At 34.2% G+C, this 21,486-nt stretch overlaps 2 protein-coding genes and 1 long non-coding RNA gene across 3 annotated transcripts; 1 reads left to right on the top strand and 2 right to left on the bottom strand.

The window, feature by feature from the left end:
* Positions 1-5,913: 5,913 nt before the first annotated feature.
* On the bottom strand, positions 5,914-8,294 carry LOC132632905 (eukaryotic translation initiation factor 5A-1). The gene is made up of 5 exons (XM_060349048.1): positions 8,071-8,294; positions 6,895-7,017; positions 6,737-6,793; positions 6,581-6,655; positions 5,914-6,214 (listed from the first exon to the last, which is right to left on the bottom strand). The coding sequence occupies exons 1-5, from the start codon at positions 8,191-8,193 to the stop codon at positions 6,113-6,115; spliced, it is 480 nt and encodes a 159-aa protein (XP_060205031.1). The 5' UTR covers positions 8,194-8,294; the 3' UTR covers positions 5,914-6,112.
* A 728-nt stretch (positions 8,295-9,022) lies between these two features.
* On the top strand, positions 9,023-10,694 carry LOC132634277 (uncharacterized). Its single transcript, XR_009580104.1, has 3 exons — positions 9,023-9,582; positions 9,761-9,861; positions 10,401-10,694. It is a non-coding gene; the product is annotated as an uncharacterized LOC132634277 (long non-coding RNA).
* A 2,057-nt stretch (positions 10,695-12,751) lies between these two features.
* LOC132632904 (uncharacterized protein At5g01610-like) lies at positions 12,752-15,437 on the bottom strand. Its single transcript, XM_060349047.1, has 3 exons — positions 15,200-15,437; positions 13,481-13,535; positions 12,752-13,291 (listed from the first exon to the last, which is right to left on the bottom strand). The coding sequence occupies exons 1-3, from the start codon at positions 15,299-15,301 to the stop codon at positions 12,912-12,914; spliced, it is 537 nt and encodes a 178-aa protein (XP_060205030.1). The 5' UTR covers positions 15,302-15,437; the 3' UTR covers positions 12,752-12,911.
* Between the last annotated feature and the right edge of the window lie 6,049 nt (positions 15,438-21,486).

Raw genomic sequence — 21,486 nt, 5'->3', positions numbered from 1 at the left:
AGAAGGAAGAGAAATAAAGGGGGAGGGGGGTGGGGCGGGTTTTTTCCCGTTATATTTTATACACGTGGCAAAAAATAGCAGGTCAAATGCCCTCTCATGCACTGCTTGGTCGTGTAGTCACGCACAGTGCCAGATCAGCGCTAAAAGGTCACTAAAATACTGAAAAATTAAGATTGGGGGTAATAGGTCGCCCGCAAAGGTTGGGTGAGTCATAATTAATTTGGCTATACGTTGGGGGGGGGGGGTTTAATGTAGTTTTCCATTTGAAAATTTAAAAGGCGCGTGTACAACACGTAAGTTAAAAAATTTGGGGTCACTAAAAATCAGCGCTAAAAAGTCACTAAAATACTGAAAAATTAAGACTGGGAGGGGGGGGGGGGTAATAGGTCGCCCGCAAAGGTTGGGTGCGTCATAATTAATCTGGCTATACGTTGGGGGGGGGGGGGGGGTTTAATGTATTTCTTATGGAGAGGTAGCTGTAGCTGTTATAGGGAGGTAATTCTACAAAGAGTGTACCGCTATAATAAATGTCACTGCTGTTATAGGTAGAATGTTGTTATAAGAAGTAAAATATAACATGACAAATCGGTTCCGGAGAAAATTAGGTCGTGACAGCGAAATGTTGTTATGTCGAATGACAATTAGAGAGAGGTTTGACTGTAATATATATATATATATATAAGGGTAGAAGGCTAGTAGATAGTCTCATTATCCTGTCTTATTAGTAGTCGCATTATCGTAGTATAATTTCTTGTGTTCTGATTTATGCTATTATCTGTTATTTCCTGTGCTTTGATTATTCTATGTTATCTGTGTCGCTTGCGTTACTTCATTTCCATATCGCTTTGAATCTCTTAGCCTTATCTGACCTCTTTTTATGTTTTTTATTGAGCCGAGGGTCTTTCAGAAACAGCCGTCCTACCTTGGTAGGAGTAAGGTCTGCGTACACTCTACCCTCCCCAGACCCCACGTTGTGGGATTTCACTGGGTTGTTGTTGTTGTTATATATATATATATATATATATATATATATATATATATAGTAAATATTAGATTTCCTTGAGTACTTCTTAGATATTTATATTTTTAATACTCTCAGTGAAAATCTTGATTTCGCCACCGCTGGCTTCCCCTCCAAAATCAAATAGCCCAATATCATAAATTTCCAAATTAATTCCAAAACCTAACTTTCCATAAATGACACCAAATTAATTCGGGTACAAGTAGTACGTGTCGTTGTACCTCAAGAACAACGAGGTCAGCACTCAGCAGGTTGCTTTCAGAAACCTCCATAAGTTAGACTACATGAACAAACTGTATATGAGCTCATTTGTGTAACAAGTTTTAATAATTTTGGCAACTACTCGTAGAAATAAAATCATTATCTCTACCAAAATAATAAATGGGCTGGTAGAACTATCTTGAATATCCCACCAAAAAAAGATAAGTATTTATTTTGAAAATTCTGGAGGGCACATATAAATTATCCAAGGCTATAAAATATAGTAGCAACCTATATTCTCTCTGTTCCACTCAAAAAACACACAACAGTGCTATATGTTAACCTATTTTTTAGAAAGAAACTGGTGTAAGTAAATTTCCAATAGAACCTAAAAATACGGATGTTTTCTTCAACTAATTAGCAGCAATGAAAAAGATGAGCAAAGTTAGAGCCCGTTTGGATTGGCTTATAAGTTAGCTTATAAGCTGTTTTCAGCTTTTTTGAGTGTTTGGCTGGCCAGCTTAAAGTCATTTTATGCTTAAAATAAGCTCAAAAAAATAATTGGACCCATTTGACTTAGTTTATCTAAAGCAGCTTATAAGCTGAAAACAGCTTATAAGCCAAAAAAAATAAGTTGGACTACCCCAACTTATTTTTTTCAGCTTATAAGCTGCAAACAGCTTTAAGCTGTAAGCCAATCCAAACGGGCTCTTAGTGAAACATATATCATTAATCAGAAGTCTTGATTTCGAGTAATAAGGAAATTCAAAATACAAAGAGATAAACACACGAAGAAATCAATGGAGTTCAACACTTCTTGGCTTATTATATATATACATGGAAAAACTAAGTTTGCCTTATACATACAATGTTATTTTTCAGTGAAGAGGATTTGGATGGACCTCCTAGCTCCACTCCTCGATTCAAGCTCTGGGAATTAAAAAATCCTGGTAGGAAGCATTTCTCCCTTTAATAGATTTTACATGACACGAATCTGATTTTGTTGGGCCCAAAATAACAAACTGGCGGTCCTATTACCAAATCAACCAAGATTTATGTGCAATTTCTCAAAGTTGTTGAAACCCTATTATGGTCCTCATATGACAAGATAGTGGAAACTACTTTTGTTCTAGTTAGCGTAATGTTAATAATTCTGCTTCCCATCCGAAATCGTGGATCTATCTTATGGAGCACTTGATCAATTCTACTCACTGCGTCTTTTTTCCTTTTGCAATTTTTCGGTGCAAAACTAGAAATTATTATTATAATAATAACTTATTATCTATTACTAAGTGGTTAAAATGTAGCAAACTCTTTTTATGGCTACTCTTCACTGATGACCTACTTTCTTGATGAAAAAAGTTCATAATTTAGCAACAGCATCTAAAGTTCACATTGACGGATTTCATTTACTACACTAGCACTATGTCCGATTCATATTAAATGTCTTTTAAAAAATTTATACACCCCTTAAAAAAGACATGATTAATCTTAATCATAAGAATAATGTTTAAACGGTTAATACCTTTAATATCTCTCTTAAACGACTCAATTAATTAATATTCCACTAATTTAATTTAAATATTTATGAAACAAATTTAGTTTGCTAAAACAACTTATATATGGGACCAGAATAGGGGTAATAATTATTCAAGAAATTACAAAATCAGACCACATTAAAATGGAGTAAGGCAACCAACTCAGTGTCGTATTCACGCAACTACTTCACTCATCGACAGCATTAAACGTTGTTTGAAGAAGTTTTTAATGTTGAGAGCAATAGCATATCCATTCTTGAGCCGGCTAGACATAACAATGTGGACAAGTTTGCACCTATACATCTTAATGTTGTTGATGCTTCCTATTTTTTCTTATGAACACTCATTGCCCTTGCTACTAAGTACTAACTACCCTTGCTACTAGGTACAAACGATAGGTCTTGCTTCACAGTCAACTTCTGTAGATTTAGGTGAAACAAATACTTCATGTTTTATTAGTACTCCCAAGTCCAGGGGTGGAGCTAGGGAGGAACTCCCTTAGCCGGAAAATAACACATTATAATAAGGTTTGTATCCCCTCTGCTTCTTTCTGTTTTTATTTCTTTATAGTTTGAATTCCCCTAATGAAAATTCTAGTTCCACCGCTGCTCCCAATCCTTCCAAATTGGTTAGTGCGTACTTAAAAAGCAATTAAATTACTCTAGATGACCGCATTAGATAATACAGTTTTGGGGCTAGTTCTTATCCTCGCATTACATTATTAATTGATGTCAACTAAACTCACCTAGTCACTTATAATTCAGACACACACAGACAAGTATGTCTGGTGGTCAGTGGTTCTAGAATTAACAAAGTATTCTCCCACAACATTTCATTCGATGTGGATTTGAGATGAATTAAGAATAATGTAATCGAGCAAAAGAAAATTAGCAAACAACACCACCATATTGAAAAGAATTGAATTTGGAAAATGTTTACTACTTTAATATATCAGCCCAAATCTTGTCTTCACTTTTCTGCTACAAGGAAATTTTCAGCATATGGGAACCTGCAAGGTGCAGCCCAATCTTTTTGACTTGTCTTTGTCCAATATTTCAACAACGGTGCTACAACAGCATTGAACCCCGACAGTAATAATCCCATAGACTGCAATATCAATTAGTGGTGTGTTTGGTCTTCAGCAAAGTGTCATTTTGTTTGGCAGATAGGAAGTCTTTTTTTCATCCGAAAGAGAAATGATTTCCCTCACTTCTAAGACAAAAGCTTACCACTACTTAAGATTTTAGTTTCATATTCTCTGTTTCAACTAACAATTCTACATCAATGCTAATCACTAGTACTCAATACTTTAATCAAAACATTCTCTGATTTGTAAATGTTATAAGTAATCTTCAATGTATAATTTTAAATGAAAATATTACTCACCATCCAAACACTAGAAAACATTTTCCAAGAAGGTATTTTTTCATGGAAAGCAAAACCCTGAAAGATACTTTCCATGGAAAATGCACCCTACGTCAAGCTCCTTTTCTGCATGGCCCAATACTCCCAACTGTTCAACAACAGTTCTACAATGGTATTGGTTCACAGTGGGCAATTGGCAGGAATGCCCTTATTTTGGGGTGGTCTTTAATTTTTGTATTTGCCTAATACTATGAGATTTGAGGTTCGAACCCCGAATCAGTAAAAAAAAAAATCGCAAGACAGAGTCTTATAACAAACTTAGGCTTATTCGGGCCAAAGTTAGGCCTGCAGGCAGAATTTTCAAAACTCTACCTTGCGAATTCAAGTTCTACCTGGCAAAATTTTTTTACTAAACGTGAGTTCAAACCCGGAACCTAAAAATTTTAGGTGAAGGACAAAAATTAAAGACCAACGATGAGGGGCAAAAGTTAAAGACTAGTGCATTTCAATCCTTATCGCATCTTCAGGCCAAATTTCAGGACAGCGTCCAGGCACATCATCTTTTTTTTGCGCGGATTGCCCTTCTTTTGGGGTGGTCTTTAAATTTTGCCCTTCAAATTTGTGATCTTTAAATTTCGCCCCTCATATTTGTGGTCTTTAAGTTTTGCCCTTTGCTTGGAAAGGTGGGCGAATACATGAAGTTCTGGGTTCGAACCCCCGCTCAGGTATAAAATAAAAAAATAATTTCGCCAGGCAAGACTGGGGGAGTGTATGCCGGATACAGCATACAATCTTTAAGGAAAAGCTAAAGTTATGCCGGATCCGGCATAACTAAAAGTCTACCCCATAAGGCAGAATTTTTCCTAAGACATAGTTTAGTTATGTCTTATGGGACAGAATTTTAGTTAAGGCATAACAAAATTATGCCCCATAAGGCAAGAACTTTTCTTAAGGCATAGACTTGGCCTTATAAGGCAAAGTTTAAGTTATGCCTTAAGGAAAAGTTCCGCCTTATGGGCATACTTTTAGTTATGTCTTTGGGACACACTTTTTAGTTAAGGCATAACTAAAAGTTGAACTTGAAAAGTAAAAAATAAAATAAAAATACATATATATATATATGCTTCAAGGCAAAGTCTGCCGGAGGGGGCAGACTTTTAGTTAAACACAACTAAAAGTGGAGCATAGCAAAATTTAAACTTTATCTTATAAGACAAACTTTTAGTTATACCTTAAGGAAAACTTACGCTTTATGAGGCATACTTTTAGTTATGTTCTATGAGGCACACTTTTAGTTAAGGCATTACTAAAAATTTACCTTGAAAAGTTTGAAAAAAAAATATGTATATATGCTTCAAGGCAAAGTCTGCCCCCTCCGGCAGACTTTTAGTTAAACATGACTAAAAGTCTGCCGGAGGGAGCATAACGAAATTTAAACTCTGCTTTGCAATTTTTTTTAAAATTTTTGATTGAGCGGGAGTTCGAACCCGGAACCTATGGATTTTAGCCGAAGGACAAAATTTAAAGACCACAAATATGAGGGGCAAAATTTAAATACCACCCCAAAAAAAGGGCAATTCGCAGCATTAGCCTTGGCCCAGCGTTCAGACTAGAGTACAGTATCACACCAAATGCAAGGCATTTCAAGTTTCAACACTGCAATGGCAAAATGATGCCCGACTACAGGGAAACGAAAAATTGAAGGGAATCTTTCCAAAATTGAACCCTCTCAATGATGGAACAGTTAACAGCTTATGACCTAATAGCTTTATGAAGCAGAAACAGAGCTTTTCCACGTAGACAATATTATAAAGGTAGCAATATCAAAGGAAATCGTAGTGAGTACAAGAATCCAGTCACAACATATAGTTGAATAGCAGTTATGTGGAACAACTGCAAGTGCAAGAAAAAGTAAAGAAGTTTTGGTACTTCTACATAATACATCTTTTTTTGAAACTTTGTAACATACACTACCCACCACCTGCAGTTACTTGGGGCCAATGTCCTTGATACCACAAATCTGCTCCTCTCCCATGGCAGACATCACTGACAGAACCAGGTCCTTCCCCTCAGCAAAACCATCTTTGACCTATGCAAATAATTTGGAAACAGTGTCATTTTTAACAGGATCGATGTCTTAGAATCACACAAACTTGTGTACAAATATTATCGTGCATCAAAAGGAATTAACTGGCCATGAAATAATCAAGGAAAATAAAGCATTCATCTGCTTTTTGATCTTCAAAAGAAAAAGCTAATGCCTTGTGGAATATAAATCTAGAGGCTACTTCTTAAACCATTGAGTACAGAAAAATGGCACTCATCAGTAAATGTTAGTCTTCTATTAGTTATAGCCTGTTTCCAAGTATCATTCACTTTAAATTTTTGTGTTCGTGAACCATAAAACAGGTAGCAAAAGTAACATGCATGAAACAGATAGTATAATTATGTTTACCTGGGCCAGAAGATTATCATCAGTGGGGAGCCTCAAATCATCCTTGGTGTTACCATTTTCAGTCAACAGACTCACCTGAAACAATATTATAAATTAGATAGACATCAACAAGGAGATCCAATACAACAAGAGTAAAAGTAACAGCAAAATACGTACAAATCCATCCTCAGAGATATCAATAAGCTGATAATCAGTCCTATTCACATGAGGAACCTGTAAGCAAAACAGAACATGTTTTAGTTTTCGTAATAATTTAGTAACAGAGCAAGAAGAAAGCATCAAGGGAAACAATATAACCAGAGTCAGTCAGTTACATCACAATTGTGAGAAGAGGGAACAATATCTTCAAGCTTCTTTCCAGTGAAAATGTCAATCGCCACAAAGTGACACTTAGCATGACCGTGCTTGCCTGTCTTGGAAGTGGAAACTTCAACTACCTTCAACAACAAACCAGACTTATCAGTGCTCGTTATTATGAACCAAACAGAGAATATACAGCATGACTAGCAATGGGGAAAAAAGGGAGGCATATCAAACCTTGGTCCAAAAGCTTGAGCCTAGATGGATGCCCAAAACTTATATTACTGGAACTTAGGCTGCTACAGGGAACTCTTTATTTTGATAACCGAGAAATCCCTAAGGACCAGTGGTGTACAACTCTAAACGAAGTGGGACATATACATGCATCTATATATATATATACACATATAAACACTTTTTATTATACTGTACCCAATTGTGTATAGAGATGAACCTAGACTCTAGAGTCAGAGAGTTTAGAATCAGTGTGATCTTATTGTGTATATTTTTAGAAGGGCGTGATCTTAAAAAAAGGGGAAACCCGGCGCACAAAGCGGGTCCGGGGAAGGGCCACAGCCCCAAGGGGCAAGGGGTGTGAAGTAGACAGCCGACCCTAATGCAAGTATTAGTGGCTGGTTCGAACCCGAGACCACTTTACCGTTTCTCCAAGGCTCCCCTTCAAGGGTGTGATTTTATATACACATTTAAGATGTTATTCGTAGTAGTTCAAGCAGAAAACAAGGGTTCAGTTGAAGCCACCGAGAAACCCTAAATCAGCTTCAGTTAATATATATAGCAAATATATTAGATCAATACAGGCACTTGTCCAACCGTTAACAGAGTACAAAACGTATATCAACCTTTTCTTTTTAAACTCTGGGTTGTACCAGTGTGTGGAAGGTGGTGTTTCAACAGATGCAACCACTAAAAGCAAAACCAAAAAAATCCATCAAGATCAAATATCTTCCAGAAAGAAACCCTAAATACTCAATAGAGAAATACACTCAGAGCCTGACACGAAAAAAAAAAAACAAACAATAGATGACCGTGACACCCAGCATATCAACGAATTCTCAGGTATAACAAATCTAAATTCAGTATCACAGAAAATAAATATCAATAATCCAAAAACTTAAAAAGCACGAAAACCAAACTATAAGGATAAAAATAAAAAAAAAATAGAGAGACACCTTGCAAGGACGATTTTTGATGACGATGTGACCATTCTTACGAATAGTACCAGCTTGTTGAGGATATGTTTTTGAAGCTCCTGCATCGGCCTTGGATTCGAACTGGTGCTCTTCATCCGACATCGTTTTGATCTTTTTTTTTTTGCTTTCAAGGGAGAGGAGTAAGGAGGATCCGAAATATAGCTCTACTGAGTAGTGAGGGGTTACTTTTTGTTTTGTAGGCTACAAGAGGTTTTTTCAAATGAGAGATGCGTTCAAGTGACGCAGTCCTCTTACGGTGGCATTTTGGAATTTTCATTTTTCATCCTTATCCTATTTTTCCCTGTCGTGACCTCATTGTGTTTTACTCCCTCCCTCCGTCCATTTTTAGTTGCACATATAAATAAAATGACAATTTTATTTATATCTCCCTTTCGAATATAATAAATTTAATATTTTGAAAAATGTCTTGAAAAATGATTATAGTTAATAATAAAGATAAATTAGAAAGTAAATGAGAAAATTAAGTCTTGATTTTTCAAATTGAATAAATAAAAGTGGATATCTATTATAATATAGTGGATAAGTAAAAATGGACGGAGAGAGTAATAATCAACTTAATTGGTGAATCTGAATCTAAAATTATGTTGATTTTCAGGTTTTATTTTATATTTCATAGTAATATGTATTTTGTTTATTTTCAAGCTATTGACTTATCGTACACTACATAGTGCATGTAAGTTTTCTAATGATACTTAAAAGCCTTTGAATTTTTCTTAATTTGAAGTTAAACTTGAACGATCCTAATTGTACATTCCTTTGTCAGTTTTCCCCTAACAGAAATAAATTTCCGTTCAAGAAAGCTAAATTATTTTTTCTTATTTTCACTAAGTGATCATTTTGATTTTGCACCAAAATTATGTAATTTTCAAATTGCTACTATCACTAATCCCTTTACTTAAATTTTATTATAATGTAATTTGATGTATAGAGTATGCAGATATGCAAGTAATAACATGCACTATCACCGCGGATGATTTCTTGTTTAATGTGTTATTTCTGCTAATGTGTTAAGATTTCTCTCATTTATCTAACTTCATTTATAATGGGATTTCTCTACTATATTAGAAAGGACAGTTGGGTTGGACGAACACGGGTAAACATGTGATTCTATTTTTTTTTTCAAGAGAATATTGATTCACAATCTTCATTCTCCCTTATTCTCCTTGCTTTGTTTCTTTATTTTATTTTTTGTGCATCGTATGTACTTTTTACTGTTTGATATATACACTAATATGGTCTTTACTGTGTGTGAATACATGCTTGTGGTTGATTGTTTAAACTCTTCTATGAAAGTACACTAAATTTACCATCAGAAAGAAAAAAAGTAGTAATGAAAAAGGAAGAACTTTGATGCAACAATGATGTTTGACGATGTGCCTCAAGTACTAAATAACTTTCATTCTTTTTTCTTTATTATCATTTTTCCTGTAGGTGTTCTAATATTGATATCATCATCCGGCAACCTCAAAGGTGCGTTACTTATTGGATAGAAAACGTGAGACTCTGTATTTGCTATTTCACTGTCTGAGAACTGCAGAGATGTATCTGATGTTCTTCAACTGTAAAAGCTCTAAAACTGAAATTTTTTCTGAGCTATATATTATTTAACAGGGAATTTTACAGGCTATAATGAATTATTCAATTGCAGGGAAATACAATAATGACTAAAGAATTATATTGTTGAATACTGCACTGAGTTGAGAACCTCGAATTTTGAAGATGGTTTCTAGGAAAGACAACTGCAGACAGGTATATTCTCATTCTGTAACTTAGTAATTTGATTTCTCAATTTGGTGACCTGCTTCATTTATTTCAACATAGACGTACAAGAATATACCATCTCAAATTGATATTACCAGTTGAAATCTTAAATAATGATTGTCTAGAGAAAAAGTTCAATGGACATTCTGTGCATATATTGTGGAATTTTGATTGGGGAGGAAAAAAAAGGATTTTTCAGGGAGAAGACATGGTGTTTACTCATCAAATGTATGATGTTTTGTTCTTGAATGGACATAATCTAGAGTTTACCACAAATCTAAACAGTACTACAAGTTGAGTGAAATTAATTTCATCTGCTAACAATACGTGATCAGAAAAGCAGAATTTTTTTTCCTAAAAGATCATTCATAATGCCATCCAGTAAAGGATCCGTTCATGTTTTTTCAATCCTTATTACTGTGACTTTTTCTCCATTTTAGAGAAATAGATTATATTAAAGAGTGAACTAACTGGGAGCATGTCTTGGAACATACTTGTGAGCTGATTGTGCTTTTGGTCCTGCACAGGTAATCAGACCTTTTTCAGCTACAGCGAAAAATAGAGACATTAGAGAAACTTTCAGCACTTTCTTGAGTAAATTAGTCTTGATGGCAAAATATATTCCGGCATACTGCTACAATTTAGGCACATCCTAAGGAGAAGATTTTGTAGTAATTCATGTTTTTCAATCTTACTGTTGAATAGGCAATCAGTGAGTCAATTTTATTGTTTCCCTTCTGTTTCATGTCTGTTGCCATCTGCATATATAATCATGAAGATGGAGTTGTGTTTGCTTATAGTTTTTGCAAAGAATATTTAGTTGTCTGAATGTATTGAAAGTGAAAAAAATGAAAATTTCTTGTACAAACTTCTCATGACACTTAAAATGTAGCTATATCTTTTTTTTTGGGTTGAAAATAGATTATTAATTGTAGCTCTATCAGTGTTCCTATCAAATTTTAGTTTAACTTTTGAGCTTTCTGTCCGTGCTTCTTCTATTATGCTTAGTTGCATCTTTTTTCTCCATTTTTGAGAAAACTAAAATAGATAGGGGCTATGTCTTGAAAGATTCAACTAAAGCAAAAGCAGCAAGCAGAAAGACATTGTAAATTAGTCTTGACGGAAAAATATATTTTGGCATGCTGCTCCTATTTAAAGTTGAATTGCTATCAATTGATTAATTTTACTAAGCTTCTTTTTGTTTCGTGCTTGCTGTCATCCTGTTCTTATAGGATCATATGTTTAACTTATTGTAGTTTCATAATTATCTCTTTCTAAATTATCGCATTGTGGATGATATTGTTTACATCAAAGTATATTTAAGCCGGAATGTGAGCGCGGGCATCACTATCTAGTTATATTTAAAAATGGAATGCTTGTTTCTTTTACCATTTTGGCTTCTTCAACATTTATTTCTTCGAAACACTACTATCTACTCCCTGGGCATGTAATTGTTACTTTGCTAAGTTGAAGTTTATATATGTTAAATACTCCCTCCCTCCGTTCACTTTTACTTGTCTCTTATTTCCTTTATAGATTTTCATTTTTACTTCTCAATTTTCACATATCAAGATAAGATTAAAAAAAATTATGTTTTACCCTTAGCATTTATTACTCATTTTAAATTATTTTCCCAACTCTAATATAATTATACATCATTTAATAGGGATATTGTGGTAAAATACCTATCATAATCATTATTTTTAAATAGTGTGAAAAATTAAAACGTAATAAGTAAAAGTGAATGAAGGGAGTATGAGATAGATAAATTAAATTAATAGATAAATGAAATTAAAAATGCATGTGGAGACCCAATAAGTATTACTCCTATGTGTACAATGAAAAACTGAATGGGCCCACCGTTTTAATAGTGTGTGAGTGAAATGCTGACAGAAGCAGAGAGCTCTCGTATGTGAAAGGTCAATGGGACTCACAAGTATAATGACAGGCAATAGAGCAAAATAAAGGACATAAGCTCAAAGGCTATTTTCGTAAATTTATATGAACGGGAAGCTCCTCATTCGCTTCTGTTAATAGTTGTAGTAATAGTAATAGTAATATCCATATTATTTTTTTGATTCTTTTATTTCAGTATTTCTTTTGAGATTTGACTAATTTACCTCACCGAAATTTTTCAGTCAGACATTAACTATTAAAGATGATTTAATTCATAAAAAATAAAACGGAGACTACTAATTAATAGTAGTAGAGAATACTTACAACTCATTAAAGTAAAATTTGATTCTCCACCCAATGTCTTTAATATATGGAGTATATGTTATCTTTTAAAACAACATTATATCTGAGCCAATCCAGCCTTGTGCACTGCTTGAGAGCGAGGCCTATAAGTCATCGTTCATGACATTGATAATTACCCTATAAATATTCTAGTGGTAGTTGGTGACTTATCCACCTCGTAAAATACATCATGTTCCTAACCCTTCCCAAACTTTAGTGTACTTTATTAACCACTTCTCTAGTTCAAGATCATAAATATTCTAGTAGTATTTGTGTATCTAGTGCATTGATCAAGAATGCTAGATGACAAGATCATTGAGCAATAATTCACCTTTCTCTATGACGAAAAAACCAAAATAAATTTCATTTTCACCTTTGGCCAGATCAAATTATGGTCACCAATGGTTGGATTATAGGAGTTCCTTTCTTCAACAAGAGTCAGCATATCACCATCTTCAGATCTTCTTAAAATTCAAGGCACCATCCTAGATCACAGACTTAGTACAAAAATGTCAATTGTGTTGGATAATCATCGTAATACCCATGAATTAATGTTCTAATATGTCGGAATTGGATGGAAACATCAGACTAAAGATCACAACAGTGCAACACACTAAAGCAATTAATGAGAGGACTAAAATTATCTAGAAGATATGTGAACATGCACATTGCTTTCTTTATAAATTGAATATTCCAGGTGAAATAAATCATAAGAACAGCAGGTTAAGGACCATCATCTACTTCACCAAACAACAAATTATCTTCTTTGAAATTTTTACTTTTTGCTCTTTATCGAAACCTCAAAATTCTTCAACTTTAACAGCATCACGAGGCATTTCGTATGCATCTTTGGACCTCGATTTCTTCACTCCAGCAGTGAACCACACCTTATCGGACTTGTAGCTCTCGACGTTAATACTCGTGACTTTGACCCATACCAAGACCTTGGTCTTCATTCCATCTATTCCAGTGAGCTTTCCCTTTGACAAAGTTCCTTTGACGCGAGTAGCATACCTCGTAATGGATGAATCCTTGAAGCAGACCTCACAGGCTGATGGCAGGTAGACAATGAGCTTTGTGTTTGACTCATCAAACTCATAGGTAATTATGTTTTGGGGGAAAAGACCAGGAGGCAGGTTGTATTCTCGCAGCAGATCCGGCAAAGATTTTGTAGGTTTGCCTAGCAAATTACAGAATAAGCCATTCTTTGTCATCCACATGGACCAATGACACGAGTGTGCTAGTTAAACTAAGAATTGTGGATGTAACAGTAAAACTGTCTACTCAGGATAAAACTATATGAGTATGTATTAAATCATAGGGAGACAGAAAATGCAGAATTAAGTTGATTTTAGAAGTAAATGCATACCTTTCAGCTTGTTGAAAATCCATTTTGCCTTTTCTTCAACAGTACATGATAGATTCTGAAACGTGTGAAGTCAAGCAGAGTGATGAAGTGGTAACTTACAAGTTTATCTACATATATAAGTACAACAAACTGAATTGCCAAAACTCTAGCAACAGAACAGGGTTGTTGATTTTACTATTTGAACAGGCTAGACTTTTGTGTCAATGATATAAAAATGATGCTGTCCAGGCATAAGTAAACAATGATGAAATCCTTGCTAATTTTAGCTACTCAGACACATTTCATTAGAATTTTCTGCTGTGAATCCAGAAGATATGGTTAGAGATTAACAGAATCTTAAGTATGAGCTTATAAAAGTCGTTGATATGTTCAGTCTCACTCTCCAAAAATGGAGACGGAAGCATTTTTTTAGAATTTATCGCTTTCGATTCAGAAGATATGGGTTCAGAGAATAAGGGAAAACAACATCTTAAGTGGAGTCTTAGCTTAAAGAAGATGTTCATATGTTCAGCCTCAAACTCCAAAAGAGAATTCATTCCAACTGTTGAACTTAGTAGCTGCTTTTCTCATACCAAAAAGGGCGACACAACCACATGTATAATATGATGTGACCAAAGGAAAACTACACACTTCAAATGCTATGGGTTGTTAACCTTTTCAATGCCATCATAATTGATCTTAGTTTCTAATTGCCTCAACTCTCTTCTTATTCTCTTTACAACATCCTATCATTTTTAATACCATCATAATTGGTCTTAGTTTCTAATTGCCTCAACTCATTTTATTCTCTTTACAACATCCTATCTTTGTTACACAGCTCGGATTCTTTTTACTTCCTCTCATTTACCTCCTATCGTTGTCCTCAAAAGAAGAGTCACAACGGTGATTGACCAATATCAATGAAAATCATGATCATTCAATAGACAAGAATGGAAACAAATCTCCAGCACCTTACCACCTAATGACAGAATTCAGAAGGCACCATCAATTTGTTAAGCTTTGGTACTAAGTATAGACTTAATTGAGGGATTAATTAACTTTCAATATTAAGTGAAACCCAAGGAAAATTTCACACAAAATTTAAAAGGGAGAGGGAAGAGAGCTATTGTTCTTGCCTAGATCCCATCTCTAGATCAAAACTGGGACTTCCAAAATCTACAGCCCTGCATTAATCTCTTCTCCCAGTCCCTTTACCCAGTGGCCAGATTTTTACTTGGGGTGTTTGATGAAGATTATTCTCAGTTCTTAATGAGAGGGAAAAAAAAAATACAGTTTCCACACTATCCCAAAATTAAAATAAACTAGTAAACCAGAGGCAAGTACACACACAATGTTTAGCACCAATTGCAGTCTCCGAGCACATAATCCTTCGAGCAAACCATGTACATTCACATATTTCATGCTAGAAATGATACAGTCAGGAAGGTGCATTGACCACAAAAAGAAGAAATCGGATAAAAGTTAAAAAAAAGGCACACATACACAATAAAAAGTTCTTTTTCGAAGCTAAATAATCGGTGGACCATAAACTGAGAATCCTGTTCAGGTATTGCAGAGTTTAAGATACCCAAACCCCAATTTGGTGCTTCACTGATAAAAGATAATGACGAAAAAATATATACTTTCGATCAAGCAGCATTAGAGAGCCGACTTAGCTAGAAGAATGACACAGAACAAGAAACAAAGAAAGAAAAATAGCAAAGAAGACAGAGAACATACGGAGAGGTCGTTAGAGATGTTGGAGATCTCTTGTTTGGCCTTCTTAGAAACCCAAAATGTACTTGATTTCAAGGTCCCTACTTTCGTCAAAGCTTTCTCCATTGCACTTCTCTAACAAGTACACACACACACAACTCCACTCTCTTTTGGCTTTTTACTTCTCTATCTGTTCCTTTCTTCTCTCTCTTTCTGGGAGTGTTGATGTAAATTTGGCTTGTTTGGTTCTTTCTGTATCACTGCTGTCACACAACTCATCATTTGTCACCATTACCAAAAATGACGGCGCTCCTGTAAGAAAAAACAACAATTTTGGTGACAGTAAAATGATGGTTTTTTCCCCCTTTTTTTTGGGGGGGGATTTCTGTCTGTTTACTGTTTTGTCCCTTGGGCGCCTTTAATAAGTGACACAAACTCATAATATTTACTAAGGATATACAAAACATAAAGAAATTAAGTGGAATAAACAAGTTTTATAATTTTGGTTTTTTAATATATGTCTATAATGTAATTTGGATGAATTACTTGCGCCCTAATTCGGATAATTTGTTAAGTACTAGTGTACTACTACTAACAAATTACACAAATGAACTTTTATCAATTGGGTTACTTGTAATCAGATTCCAAAACAGTGGAGTATGAGATCTGTATGATTGCGTTTAATTCCTCCTAATTTTTTTGTTTCTTCTCCCATACACACAAAAAACTAAATGGGTTAAATTCTATTGCTAGGAAATCTAAGTAGAAAATAGACATGTAATTCTCATCTAGTGCAGAATGTCATCAACAACTAAAAATTGAGTTAAATGGAAAACTACGTTAATGCAACTTTCCTTCCTAGTTAATTTGCTTGTAGTTGTGTGACTAACTTTCAAAAGTTTAGGCTTAACATATTTTAAATTGACGCAGTGTCAGAAATTGCACAAAAAAGGAAGATAATATATTTCCTCTCTCTCCTAAATTTATTGCCTTTTTAGCTGTATCTTTTATTTATTTATTTGTGGAACATGAATTGTGTTCATATCTTATTTAGGTGGCAAATAGCAATCATGTGTTTTAGCCTTAAATCCAATTAGGCAATCATGTGGAATGTTTAGCATCTATTTGGAAATCATGTGATGGCGGATGCCCACCCAAATAATTCAGAAGCATCTCTATTTCTTTGCTTCCAAGGCTATATTAGTAGTTAGAACACCATTATGCTTGGATTTGATTTTTAAAATTATTGATTTTGGAAAGGATTTTGAAAATATTTTTGGTGTTTAGATTAGAAATTAGATCGTGTTTTACTTAAGAAAAAATTCAGAAACAAAAGAGTAGATTGTTCTTTAGGCCGGAACAAAAATGAATTTGATTTGAAAAACTTATAACATTGAGTTTATTCCACTTTTAAAAAACAATATAATTTGATATATTTCGCAAGAATTAATTCGGGTTTTTGAACCAATAAAATCTGTTTGGATGGGCTTAAAAAAGCAGCTTATAAGCTGTTTTAGATAAGCTAAACCAAACGAGCCCAATTATTTTTTTGGACTTATTTTAAGCACAAAATGGCTTTAAGCTGGCCAGTCAAACACTCAAAAAAACTGCGAATTGCCCTTTTTTTGGGGTGGTATTTAAATTTGCCCCTCATATTTGTGGTCTTTAAATTTTGACCTTCGGCTAAAACCCATAGGTTCCGGGTTCGAACCCCCGCTCAGTCAAAATTTTTTAAAAAAATTGCAAAGCAGAGTTTAAATTTCGTTATGCCCCCTCCGGCAGACTTTTAGTCATGTTTAACTAAAAGTCTGTCGGAGGGGGCAGACTTTGTCTTGAAGCATATATATGTATTTTTTTTAAAACTTTTCAAGGTAAACTTTTAGTAATGCCTTAACTAAAAGTGTGCCTCATAAAACATAACTAAAAGTATGTCCCATAAGGCATAAGTTTTCCTTAAGGCATAACTAAAAGTTTGCCTTATAAGGCAAAGTTTAAATTTTGCTATGCCCCCTCCGGCAGACTTTTAGTTGTGTTTAACTAGAAGTGTGCCGGAGGGGGCAGACTTTTAGTTGTGTTTAACTAAAAGTCTGCCGGAGGGGGTAGACTTTGCCTTGAAGCATATATATATATATATATATATATATATATATATATATATATATATATATATATATTTTATTTTTTATTTTACTTTTCAATGTAAACTTTTAGTTATGCCGTAACTAAAAAGTGTGCCCCAAAGACTTAACTAAAAGTATGCCCATAAGGCGGAACTTTTCCTCAAGGCATAACTTAAACTTTGCCTTATAAGGCAAAGTCTATGCCTTAAGAAAAATTCTTGCCTTATGGGGCATAATTTTGTTATGCCTTAACTAATATTCTGCCCCATAAGGCATAACTAAACTATGTCTTAGGAAAAATTCTGCCTTATGGGCAGACTTTTAGTTATGCCGGATCCGGCATAACTTTAGCTTTTCCTTAAAGATTGTATGCTGGATCCGGCATACACTCCCCCAGTCCTGCCTTACGAAATTATTTTTTTATTTTATGCCTGAGCGGGGATTCGAACCCAGAACTTCATGTATTCGCCCACCGTTCCAAGCAAAGGGCAAAACTTAAAGACCACAAATATGAGGGGCAAAATTTAAAGACCACAAATTTGAAGGACAAATTTAAAGACCACCCCAAAAGAAGGGCAATCCGCGCAAAAAAATGAAAAACTGAAAACAACTTATAAGTTGTTTTCAGCAACTTATAAGTCAATCCAAACGGGCTCAAAAAAGTCAACTTCTCTTTCCTTGAAGTATTTTGAAACCAACACCGTCTTAAATCCGTGACAAAGGAAATTCAATTTGGGAATTTTACATAAATGACTACAATTTGGGGGTTTAAAATTTGTCATAGCTACAGTTTCAATATTCACATTGCGTAGCTACAGTTTCCCCGCTGTATTAAAAAAATGGTTCGCTGTATTCATAAAACGGCCTAGCTGTATTCATGAATACAACGAATAAAAAAAATTCAAAAATTCTTTTCACTGTATTCAAGTCATATGTATTCAACTCAGCTGTATTCATGTCAAATGTATTCATCTATAGCTACTTTTACATTGTATTCACTTTATTGTATTTAAAAATCAGTGGTATTTAAATAACATAAATACAAAAAATATTGTATTCAACTTGTTGCATACAATTTTTTTTTTTAGTGAAGGCAGCGAGTAATACACTAAAAATTGAATACATAAAAACATAGATACACTAAAAATTAACAAAAACACTCAAAAAAACTGAATAAAAAACAATAAAATGAATACAATCTAAAAAATTAACCAAAAAACTCAAAAATAATGAATACAAATGCTCCGATGATCTCGGCAGATCTGAGAAAAAGGGAGAGAGAGAGATCTGGACGGAGATACACTCAACAGAACAGGCAGAGAGACGAGCTAGTTTAGCCGGAGTTAGGTTTCACCGGAGCTGGTTTGGATGGAGATGGCAATGGAGGGTAGGATCAGAGAAGGGGTGGTGACTTGAGAAGCAGTGGAGCGATGGTCGGGTTGGTGGTTTCGTGGTGGCTGGAGATAGAGGGCGTGGTGGCAGATCTGGTGGGTCTTATCGGAGTTCTGCCGACGGTGGTGGTTGTCGGTGTAGAAAAAGACGGCTTAGAGAGAGAGAGAGGTGATGGAGGAGAGAAAAAATGAAGGAAAATGGGAGGAGATTGTGAGAAAATAGAGAGAAAATATTTTTTAGTTCTAAATACAATATAATTTTACTATACTAGTTATCTTGTGTAATTGACATACAAGATTTAGCTATGAGATGTAGTTTGGGCAAAGTATAGCTACTAAATGTAAATAATGCCTAATGTTCTCTACACTATGTAGATTTCCCATTCAATTTTCTAATGTGTTTTACACGATATAGAGTAATTAGTTCTACTCTAGGAGCCCGTTTGGATTGCTTATAAGTTGCTTATAAACTGTTTTCAGCTTTTTTGAGTGTTTGGCTGGCTAGCTTAAAGTCATTTTGTGTTTAAAATAAACTCAAAAAAATAGTTGGGCCCATTTGACTTAGCTTATCTAAAGCAGCTTATAAGCTAAAAAAAATAAGTTAGACTATCCCAACTTATTTTTCTTAGCTTATAAGTTATTTACAGCTTATAGGCATAAGCCCATCAAACAGGCTGTAGTTGCTCTATACGTTCTATTGTGTTTATAGGACTTTAGTTGCTCTATACGTTCTATTGTGTTTGTAATCATATCGTTTTGGGCCTTTTGAACATTTTGACATTCAATAGGATTCACAGATTTGGGCAACTTGCATGTTGATCCCCTAATTCTTTACATGTTTGTGACATTTATTTCTCCAAATAATATCTGATTTAGTATAATAAAAAATTTAAATACATGAAATTTTTTGGACATAGCTAGGCCATATTTATTTTTATTAAGATTAAAATGTCTAAATCTGAATATGCATCTAAATATTAAGTTGTGCATTAAGATTTGAATGTCTAAATCTAAATACACATGAATATTAAGATGTTGTATAAGATCGGAATACTAAACTATTAAGACTATTTTTTTCACCATTTGAATGTATAAATTTTGTCTTTATTTAAAAAATAATAAATATAAAAATTTAATAAAATACTAAATTAATTTAATACTACCATATCAACAAAATATTTTTTAATAACTCTATGACGGTTTGTGATGGTGATGGCTAGCGGTGGTGGTTGTGGATGTTCACTGGGGATGATATTGGCTAATGTGGTAGTGTTGTGAGTAGTAGATAGCCGTGACGGTGAGTGATAGTAGTGGTTGATGGTGGTAGTTGGTAGCGGCTAATAATTGTGGTGGTTGATGGTGATATAGCTAATGGTGGTGGTAAATGATGACAGTATTTGGCGGTATATATTACTGACTAATGGTGGTGATTGACGGTAGTGATTATCGTTGTCGTGGTAGTGATGATTGTAAATGATGGCTAATGGCGATAACGATTGATTGGTGATTGTGGATGGTGGCTTATGATAGTTGATAATGGATGGAACTGGCGAACTATCATCTTTGTATGAAATTTTGAATATATATCTTAATGATATTAAAACTTTATTGCAGACTTTAATTATTCATACATATTAAGTGGTTGAAACAATAAAAAAGAACAAAAAATAAATACACTTAGTGGTAAAGATCTAAATGATTAAGATTCATACCTGGAAATAAACATGCTTAATGAAATTTGAATGATTAAAATTAAGACCTATATTAACTGAAAATAAGTGAGGCATAAGTGCTTAGAACAAAAATAAAATTTGTCAATGTTTGAAGGATTAAAGCAAATTTCAAAAAGGTAAAAAAAAAAAAAAAAAAAAAAAAAAAAAAAAAAAAAAAAAGACAAGAAAGAGGGGAAATTTAATTAAAGGTGATTTTCTAGTTTCAAAATTAAGAATGGGCGACTCAAGTTTTTTTTATTAGGTAGGGTGACTTTTTTGAGATTAGGGTTAATGACACTAATTTTAAAAGCTCTCAAGTTTTATTATTTACACAATGAACCTACCTCCCCCTCCCTCTCTCTCCCACACCCCCTTCCCCCTCCTTTGCCGCATCTACCTCCACCGCCACCGCCGCCACCACCACCTACTCTGGTATCATTATCTCCGCCAACACTTTTTTTGTCTCCTTTTCCTCTACTCCGCCTTCTCCACCACCTTCTTCACCTTACTTTCCACCTTCACCTTATACAGAAAATTCAACAACTTCGGAAAATTGTTGCAAGAAACTTTCATAGTTGTTGCAACAAGTTCAATAATTGTTGCAATAACTTGACAAATACTGAATTGCTGCAACAAATTTCAGTAATTGTTGCAACAACTTCTAAAATTGTTGGATTTTTTCCAAATTTTCTCCATAATATAAGACTAACAAAGTAAAACAATCTATAAAATAAAATAAAAAACTAGGAGAACAAGAAGAATACGCCATGAAAAAGATCAAGATGACGGCGACCAAAAAGAAGAAGAAGAAGAAGAAGCAAAAGAAGAGAAAAAATGGCTGAGAGAAAGAAGAAAGAAGAAAGAAGAAGAAGAAGAAGAAGAAGAAGAAGAAAGAGAAGGAAAAAAGATATGAAAAGATAAAAAGGAGAGGGAAATCTTTTTAAAAAAATCAAAATTCTAATCGTACCCCCTAGTTCTTGATTGTTAAAGTTAGTCCCATATTTCATTTAATTTGAGTTGACCAAGTCAAAGTCACCATTTCTAATTGGGAAAATTTCAGAAATATACAATTCGCTGATTACGTTGCA

The sequence above is a fragment of the Lycium barbarum genome, chromosome 3, assembly GCF_019175385.1.
Source record: "Lycium barbarum isolate Lr01 chromosome 3, ASM1917538v2, whole genome shotgun sequence".
Taxonomy (NCBI): domain Eukaryota; kingdom Viridiplantae; phylum Streptophyta; class Magnoliopsida; order Solanales; family Solanaceae; genus Lycium; species Lycium barbarum.
This window is presented reverse-complemented; position numbering and strand designations above follow the sequence as displayed.